At 32.2% G+C, this 10,110-nt stretch overlaps 1 protein-coding gene across 1 annotated transcript in view; it reads left to right on the plus strand.

The window, feature by feature from the left end:
* The first annotated feature begins 8,375 nt into the window (after positions 1–8,375).
* The window catches only part of LOC111695754 (calcium-activated chloride channel regulator 2), a 10,067-nt gene continuing 8,332 nt past the window's right edge, over positions 8,376–10,110 (plus strand). The window contains exon 1 of the mRNA XM_023465181.1: positions 8,376–8,522. Within this exon, the coding sequence (XP_023320949.1) occupies positions 8,376–8,522 (147 nt within the window). The remainder of the gene's footprint in view (positions 8,523–10,110) is intronic.

The raw sequence follows: 10,110 nt of genomic DNA on the forward strand, positions 1-10,110 counted from the left end.
GGAGTGATTTGTAACACCGATTTTGGTCAAATTGTGCCAATTTATATCAAATTGTTGGCAAAACTGACAGCGTAGGTTGGTATCTTTCTATCAAATATTTAGATCTGGGAGTTTGAATAAATGAAAGGCGGGGTTTGGGTTAAATTATTGCACTCAGCAACTATACACAGTAATATTAATTATTTTACTAATCCACCCTCTAGTAATACTTTAGCGATGGAGTTTACACCTTTAATCAACCAGTAGATTTGGAGCACAGCTAGTAGATTTGGAACATAGCTAGTAGACTTGGAACACAGCTAGTAGACTTGGAACATAGCTAGTAGACTTGGAACACAACTTTTAGACCTGGAACACAGATAGTAGACCTGGAACACAGCTAGTAGACTTGGAACATAGCTAGTAGGTTTGGAGCACAGCTAGAAGGTTTGGAGCACAGCTAGTAGGTTTGGAACACAGCCAGTAGACTTGGAATATAGCTAGAAGACTTGAAGCACTACTTTTAGACCTGGAACACATATAGTAGACTTGGAACATAGCTAGTAGACTTGAAGCACTACTTTTAGACCTGGAACACAGGTAGTAGACTTGGAACATAGCTATCAGACTTAGAACAAAACAAGTTGACTTGGAACACAACGATGAGACTTGTAACACAGCAAGGAGACTAGGAACACAACGAATAGACTTGAAGCATAGTTTTTAGACTTAGAACCCAAGCAATAGACTTGAAACAAAGCTCATAAACTTGGAACATAACTAGTAGACTTGAAATACAAGCATTTATAATTTTTTTTGATTTGTGCACTATAGTATTTAAGTATTCAAGAAAAAATAAGCTGTTTTTAGAAAATTTTGATTTGACCTTCAATTCAAAGGAATAATCTTTGAGGATAATCTCAAAACTCATTTGGATGTAAAATTAATTCTAAATTAAATAAAAAGTCCAAATTAATTTTTGTGAAATCTTTATTTATATCAAATTTATCAAATTTATCAAATCTGTTTGGGTATAAACCATTCCAAAAAGAAAAGAATTTAAAGAAAATGCTTCTTAAACTCTTTGTTTTTGTTTTTTTGTGCTTTTACACAAAATTTTTGTTATTTTTATATCTTTATTCATAGATTGAGTATCCTTGATTAATGATCTGAATTAAAAAATTACAAAGTTTTAGGGTTTTTCGGATTTTTTAAAAATTATGCCTAGTTCAACTACCTTAATCAACTATACCTGCCTAGTTCAACTACCTTAATTCGCTAATTTTAAAATTGAACTCATTTCACCCGATAAAAAAAGCTTGTATGCTACTGTGAGAACAAGAAAACTTTGGAAAAGGAAGACGACTGATTGACTCAAGTTAGGATTTAAAACAGTAATGAACGTATAAACAGACCCATTTCACTTATATAAATGATTTTATAAGTAACTGGTAAAACTGTTTGCTTTTTAACAACATCAAATAAATTTATTAATCTAATGTCGTATTCCTATTCCATAGTTTTATAACTCTTAACGTGATCCATTAAAGGATTTGCAATACAGTGGGTTTTCAACTTGCAAAACGCCACAGAATAAAGAGAATAAAGTTCACAAATTGCATGCGCGTTCTATCCCCCCAACTTGCGATTTTTACGTCTCTAAAAAAGATAAAAATATTCTAAAATCATTTTAAAATTTGCGCACAATCCTTTTAAGATTCATGACTTAGGGATGAAGGAGCAATAATCCTAAAAATACTTGACCCGCCTTCACCTTTGTCAAGTACGCTTACAAGGCATTATACAGAGGTACACACAAAATATGAGAGATTGTAGGGAAGGGACTGTAAGCGTAATTTAAAGAGACCCTCCATACAAAGCTGGCAATGCCCTATTTACAACGGTATCCTTAAAACCTAAATCTGATCAAGGATGTGGAAGAAACCGTCGCTTTTCGGACTCGAAAGGTGTTTATTTTTGTGAGTTTCTCCGTTGCTTCTTATAAACGATAAATGCGCAAGTAACTTTCTCAGAGAAACCGCAAATGAAAGTAAACAGTTTAAAGTAACAAAAACGTTGATATATTTAATTTTCATACTTGTTCAGATAAAGCTTTCAAGGGTACCGTTGTAAATCGGGCATTGCTATCCTTACATGGAGGGCCACTTGAATTTACGCTTACAGTCCCTTTAATGACGACAAAGCTGGAATCTCTAAATATATCGATCAGAAGGTTTTAGCCGAATTAAATGTTAGTATATTTATTAAGTAAACTCTTGGTGGTCTAGATATTAGGCTGACAACATTTTTAATTCAAAATTAAATTCTCTTAAATTTCTAATCTAAACTCCGTGTTTATTGACTCCCATCGCAATAAGGAAAATATTAAAAAAGGAAATGTTTTACAAGTTTTTCTATTTGACAAAGCATCAAAAGGAAAAAAGGAAAATCTCAAATTTTCCTCTGCAACATAAAAGATCTAAAAAACTCAAAAATTCATGTTAACAATGGTTATTTTTTGGAACTTTTGAAAAGTTTTAAAATAGAGATCAAGGGCTTACCAAAAATGTATGAAATGTTATGGATTAGTATAACAATTGGGAAATAAGAGATATGGGAGGGGTCCCCGGCCCTGATGGGTGGGGGGTGGGTATATTGGGCAGAATATACTTCAGTAGTAATAGGGTTAAACACAGCATTTTTCAAATAAGAAAAAAACTTGAATTTCCTTATTCTCTAAAACAAAAGTTCTTTTATGCTATACAATTTTTAAGAGACAATTTTCCAAATTGCGTGGTAAATATGAATTTTTTTTGAAAAGGCATTTTTCAAATTCTTCTTGAAGAATGATATTTTAATTTTTTTGTGAAAACCTGATCAATATTTCATGTTAGGAAAGTTTAAATGTTTCCCACAATTAAGTTACGAAGCGCGTGCAACCTTTTCCTGAATAACTTTCATTTTTCCTATAATAGAGTATTGGACATCCAACAATCAAAATCGATATAAATCCAACAATTCGTTTGAAAACGGTTAATAATATAATAGAGTAATGATCATTCCCATGGTTTCTAACGACAAATGGAATTTTAGGTAACGAAATTGTCCGTTTTTGTAAGATTACTCTTTTTGATTACGTACGTTTGCTTAATTGTTTCTTTCCGTACGTTATCGAATTTAAAATTAACTATTTTTTACGTTTAATTGTTAACGGAAGGTTACGTTTAATTGTGAACGGAAGGTTTCGTTTAAGTGTTTAACGGAAGGTTATGTTTAATTGTTAACGGAAGGTTACGTTTAATTGTCAACGGAAGGTTCCGTTTAATTGTTAACGGAAGGTTACGTTTAATTGTTAACGGAAGGTTATGTTTAATTGTTTAACGGAAGGTTATGTTTAATTGTTAACGGAAGGTTATGTTTAATTGTCAACGGAAGGTTACGTTTAATTGTCAACGGAAGGTTCCGTTAAATTGTTAACGGAAAGTTCCGTTAAATTGTTAATGTAAGGTTCCATTTAATAGTTAACGGAAGGTTCCGTTTAATTTCTAACGGAAGGTTCCGTTAATAAACTAAAAACTTCTCTTTGTTAACAAAGCCCTATTTTCAGGAACTCACTAAAATATCTAAACATTCACTTTCAAATCAATTATCGCGGTCGTAATGAATATATCTGCTCAATGTCCAGTCTTTGTACGGACTAGCGTAAATGTTTTTTAACGCAATTATTGACGTAACCGGATGTTGACTAGTGATCGTCTGCTGTACCGGATCCCGGGTTCAACTTCCGGAAGATGGAGGATACAGAGGAATCGTTTTTAGGATTCACCCGTCAGTCAGGTAATATTATTGTGATGTCCTTTTTAGGATTCACCCTTCAAGGATAATATTTAGGTGATCGTTTTTGAAATTTACCTTTCCGTTAGGTGAGATTAGTGAGTTTGTTTTTAATATTAATACCAAACTTTTCAGGATTCGCCCTTAGTTTGACTGAAATGTGATCAAGGCAAGGAGTATGGAAAAGAAGGGAGATACAATATTCAGAATAGGTTATTGTATACGCGGTAATTGAACATCAGACAAATATCTTTTATTCAAATACCGTCTGCAAAACATGTATAATCATATGGTATGGCGGACCGCGTCAGTTGTATCTCTCTTCTATTCTTATACTCCTTGGATCAAGGTAGCGAAGTGTTAGATTTTCACGAAAATTTGATTTTGAAATCATATTTTTATTAAGTTTAGCTGGAATAATCTTCAAGATTAAAATTTTTAATTAAATCTAGATTAATAAAAAATGTGCTTAAAGGGACTATAATTGTGCAATTCAACGTTACCCTTAAATCTACAAACTTAATTTTTTCCGTAGGATTTCCATAAACGTGCAAAAATTTAATTTCGTTCCTCGCATTTTTTATTTTCTTTCATTCATTTCAAACTATTATTTATTTTTTTTATTTGTACGTTTTAAACAGTAAAATCTTCTTTGTCTTTTCCATTCCTTTGTTTCTCTTAATGTCGTATTTATATCCCCCCCCCAAAGCTTTTAAATTATGCAGATTGATTTTCAATATTACCGTGTACATTAATTGATTAATTGATTGATTTTCAATATTACCGTGTACATTAATTGATTAATTGATTGATTTTCAATATTACCGTGTACATTAATTGAAGTGTCGCTACGCCTCACTAATTTTCTTAAAATGGTTTGCAGTCTCACATATGATGTCCATTGTACATTTATTAAATATTTTTTAGCAAAAATTGTATAACAAGACGAATTTTGGTCATTGTGCGGTCTACCCCGTCATACTTTAAATGCCTCCAAAGTGGATGCACCAAAGTGCGTCTGATAATTTTTTTAATCTTTTTTATTTTTATAAATATTTAAATTTAAAATTTCCGTATGCAAATCAAAAATGTATTTATTTCCTCCGGATATAGAAATTTAAACGTTTTCGCTTCTCTTCCTGTTAATTCATATATTTTTTTAAAAGTCATGTTTATTCCTGGAATAGTACATTATCATATTTATACAGAGTGTTTAAAGGGACTGTACACCAAAATTAAAGTGACTTCCGCCCCGCATATACATTAACCAGGCTTCTATAAAAGTTGCATCAATTTTTAAGACTGAGGCGACTTTCAGGTGTCGCAATTCCTTTACCTTTGATTCTAACTCACTAATCTTTTTTTGTAGCCTTAGACATGTAAATTTTATAACTTTAAAGAACTTCTTTATACTTCTTTTTATTAAATTACGTCTACAGTCTCTGTAAGAAAAACAAATATAATCTAAATATAGTTTTTGTAACACTGTCAATCCCATACTTTTTGTTTCAAAAGAAATCCAGTTTTTAATATAAAATATAAACTGGTAGAGTTAAGTTATAAGCTATATAAATTGGTAATATGACTGGATTTAATAAGACTATTTATGTCAATACTTTTGTGTGTATCATAAAGGAATAATTTACTCAAAATCAAACTTATGAAATCTAAATTTAGTTTGTTAAAATCTTACTTCAGTCCATCATGTTTTTCATAATTAATAGTTTAAGAAACCATTCATCAAAATTTTATTAATTTTAAATATGCAGTACACCTCATACACATTCAATAAGATTTTAATCAGGCGTAAGGAGTTTTTTCTTCTATATTTCTTTAGATTCAACCGCCGTTACCTCATACATTAGGGTGGGGGGGGTATGAAACTTCCAATATGATGAAAAAAAGCGTTCTATGAAAGGAAAGAAGAAAAAATGCTTATATTCTATACATTTAGCTATTCCAGTTCAGGGGCGGAATGTTTGCATTTTGAACAATACATAGAAATTAGGGCTCGCGTGCAGAATTGAGAATTCTGTTAAATATTGAGTTCGATTAAAAACTGTCATTTCGAGGCATCCGTTCTTTCAGAAAACGACCAAGTCTTAAAAATTGATTTAATTGTTCATGACAGTCTGGATTTACCGTGCGTCTTGAATTCCTGTTAAACCCGTTCATCGTTTTTGAAAACGATCGTTTTTTGTTTCTTCAAAAACGATCATTTAGTTTTCGGAAAAAAACGATCGTTTTTAAAAACGCCCCACTCGTTTTGAACTTTTAGAAAACGAATAACGATAGTTTTGAAAACGATCGTTTTTTATACGATTTTTCGAAAAAATGAAAACGTTTACATCCATATATATAAGCCCTTGTACATAACCATATATTAGTCCTGAATGCCTTCTAGCCCTGGTTGTAAATCGATAATACAAACTACTAAGCACCCTGGAGCAAAAATAGACCATATGATGGTTTTTACCAGGCCTAACCGATTCGATACGATCTGCTAGCATACTTTCATATTTGATCGAAAAATATAAAGTTTTTAAAGATTCAAAATCTTTAACGGATTACTATCTATCTATCCATCTGAATCTATATAATATATGTATATATTTCTATCATATATGTCTAGATATGTGTATAATAGTTTAACTATCTATCTATCAATCTATATATCTAAATATCTTTCTATCCATATCTATGTTTCTATCGATCTATTTAGCTATTTATCTGCCTGTCTATCTATTGTCATTAATTTGACGTTACCAAGACAGATTTGAACTGTTTAAAATTCTATTTGTGTTTCTCAGTCGACTCTTCTATCTATCTATCTATCATATATCTAAACATCTATCTCTATATATTTAAACATCCTTATATTTTTATCTCTATAATTTTACCTCGTTATAATTTTTCCATCTTTTTATTATTGTTTTTTCGACCTTTTACATCTGACCATTGCTAACCGGTCGGTGAAGTTAAAAGTTTTATTTTGTTCCGCCTTTGCCGCAAAATCGAATTTTCAATGCCTATATCAATGCAACCCGATCTGTTCAAGACCTGAGATATTTAAAACTATAATTTTGAAATTTCTAAAGTTTACATCATCAAGCTGCAAAAATATGGGGATTGGAAAATTCAAGTTTGTGGCAGACTCAATTCCTTTATGCGACATCATCGGTCCGACTTTGTGACCTCGTAGCACGTGTATTTCTGGGGGTACGAACAAGTATGAGAAAGTCAGGTTTTCCGCAATCACAATTCAAAACTTTTTTTCCTTTTAATTGCTTTGTAATAAGAGGAGTTATGATTGAAAACATATAAGATTTCAATCTAACGCCCATTTACTCTAGTTTAACGTCCATTTACTCTAGTTTAACATCAATTTACTCTAGTCTAACGCCCATTTACTCTAGTTTAACGTGTCATTTACTCTAGTTTAACATGTCATTTACTCTAGTTTAACGTGTCATTTACTCTAGTTTAACATGTCATTTACTCTAGTTTAACGTTAAGCTAATTTACCATTTACTCTAGTTTAACGTCCATTTACTCTAGTTTAACGTCCATTTACTCTAGTTTAACGTCCATTTACTCTAGTTTAACGTCAATTTACTCTAGTTTATCGTCCATTTACTTTAGTTAAACGTCCATTTACTCTTATAGTTTAACGTCTATTTACTCTAGTTTAACGTCAATTTACTCTAGTTTAACGTCAATTTACTCTAGTTTAACTTCAATTTACTCTAGTTTACGTCCATTTACTCTAGTTTAACGTCCATTTACTCTAGTTTACGTCCATTTAATCTAGTTTAATGTCCATTTAATCTAGTTTAACGTCCAGTTATTCTAGTTTAACGTCCAGTTACTCTAGTTTAACGTACTCTAGTTTGACGTCCATTTACTCTAGTCTAACGTCCATTTACTCTAGTGTAATGTCCATTTACTCTAGTTTAACGTCCAGTTACTCTAGTTTAACGTCCAGTTACTCTAGTTTAACGTCCAGTTACTCTAGTTTAACGTACTCTAGTTTGACGTCCATTTACTCTAGTTTACGTCCATTTACTCAAGTTTAACATGTCATTTAAACAGTTTTATTAAGTTGTTGGCATTGAGAAACATTTCATTGTTTAATTAATGGGAAACAATTAATTTAATTAATTTATTATCTGAAAACAGATTCATTAATTGGATTAATCATTCTTTTGTTTATTTTTCTGACAATTCAATAATTTGTATTTAAAGATTAGTGTAAAAATTAGCATTATTTCCAGCGGATAACTTTATGTATTTTTGCGCTTTTAAAAACTTTCTTTGAATCTATCTCACTAGAAAGGGATGATCATGTTATGTACTATCCCGTTATGTCGTCAAAAGGCTGTTTGTATATTGTACAATCCAACATATACCTTAAATTTGGTCCAGTACTTCAAATGAAAATGAAAATGAGTTTTCTGTGACTTTTTAAGACAAAATAATAAAAAAAATGAAAAAAGATTTAAATTTTTTTTATGAACTATGAAATAGTTTTCAATCACATATTCATTTCTACTTTTTAGTCCATGATATCTGAGAGTTCTTCAGCACTGTACACCGCTACACGTGGCAGGGTTTGGTTTGGTCAAGTATCGATAGTGCTGCCACCACTGTGGACGGACGCTTACTGTCAAACTGAAATCAAATATCCAACTGAAAATATTCCTTACAAGGTTAGTTTTTCTGTTACATTATCACCTCTTAATCAAATGTATTCTCGCCGGGAGGTTCTCAGATCTTTTTTTTTAAAGCTTGGGGTTCAAAGTTCACAAGATGGGTTTAGAAAAAATTAACGACTTTCAAATTTAATATGATTTTTACATACAACTCTTGTGTCATTGATTTGTAATTTTTTTTGAAATGTTGATTTTAAATTATGTGTTTTTATTGAAAATTTCATAATGTCGAGAAAAAATATAAATCCCTGCTGCTAACAAAGCTTTTCATAATTTTTTTTTGAAAATCCATTTTACTGGAAAAGCTTTAGTTTTGGGACACAGCTGTGAGATCTTCTTTAGTTACCCTTCCTTCTCCTATTTTGGTTTGGTTGATACAGTATCATGAAGCTATCCTAGATCTATGCCACTAGATACCAACAAAGCAATATCTCATTGCGCTGTATCTATCCAACCTGAGAAAATAGGAATGAAATAGTTTCAAAAATGGATAATTATATTATATAACTCTTAATGAACTAGACCATGGAGCTTTTTTGTCGTATTTAATCTTGAATACGTCATTTTTAGTTAATAATTGGAAATCTGATGTAACGTGTAATTAAATCATTTGTCCTATTCAAGCACAGGGGAAGGATGGGTCCTATTAGTCCTATTCAAAGACAAGGGAAGGATGGGTCCTATTAGTCCTATACAAGGATAAGGGAAGGATGGGTCCTATTAGTCCTATACAAGGACAAGGGAAGGATGGGTCCTACCTCTTTTTTTTCTATTCATGGGACTGAACTCCCCTCTCTTTCTTATATTCATGGGACTGAACACGTTTTTTCAAATAAACCTGTTTTTATAGTGCAGCGCGTCAGATGCACAACGGGGTCCGCAAGAATGGATTTACTTGCGGTTTTTAGCTACAGATTGACAATAGAGGAAATCATCAGAATCAAACATCTTTTACGCCATAAAAACTATGATTTCTTTCAGATTATTAATCTGACAACTGACCTAAGGATAAAGGATACCGTTGTGAATCAGGCACGCTTGAAATATCGTATACGGTCCCTTTAACCAAACTACTTCACCGACACCCTTCTCTTTATTCTGTTGTATTAAACCAACAAGATATTTATATTCAACCTTTTTATGGTTTAAAATCTGCCCCTCCCTTCAAGCCTTTAAATTTACTTCCTCGTGTTCTCATCTCATCTAGAGGCGTATACAGGGTCGGGGGGGGGGGGGTTATAAAATTCTCCCCCCCCATTCCTGCATATTATCTCCACATTGGGAACCCAACCTTGCCTGGAAACTAAAATTTCGCTAAAAAATCAACCAACTCAATGAAGAATTTTTAAGCCAGCCTAAGAACAATATTCCTGTGATTCTACCGAGTTTCCCGATCAAAATTGAAAGCAAATTGGTCCATGGGTTGTGAAAGGACATCCAAACAGGCAGACAGACAAACAGAGATTCCCCCCACCCCCTTTCTTTTTAGCACTCCAAAAATCTGTTGTGATCCATTTATTTTCCTTCTCTCTGCTATTCTCTTCAGTTTTGCATACTGTCCCATCCTCCTTAATTCCTCCCCCCC

The sequence above is a fragment of the Eurytemora carolleeae genome, unplaced genomic scaffold (assembly GCF_000591075.1).
Source record: "Eurytemora carolleeae unplaced genomic scaffold, Eaff_2.0 scaffold87, whole genome shotgun sequence".
In the NCBI taxonomy this organism is placed as follows: domain Eukaryota; kingdom Metazoa; phylum Arthropoda; class Copepoda; order Calanoida; family Temoridae; genus Eurytemora; species Eurytemora carolleeae.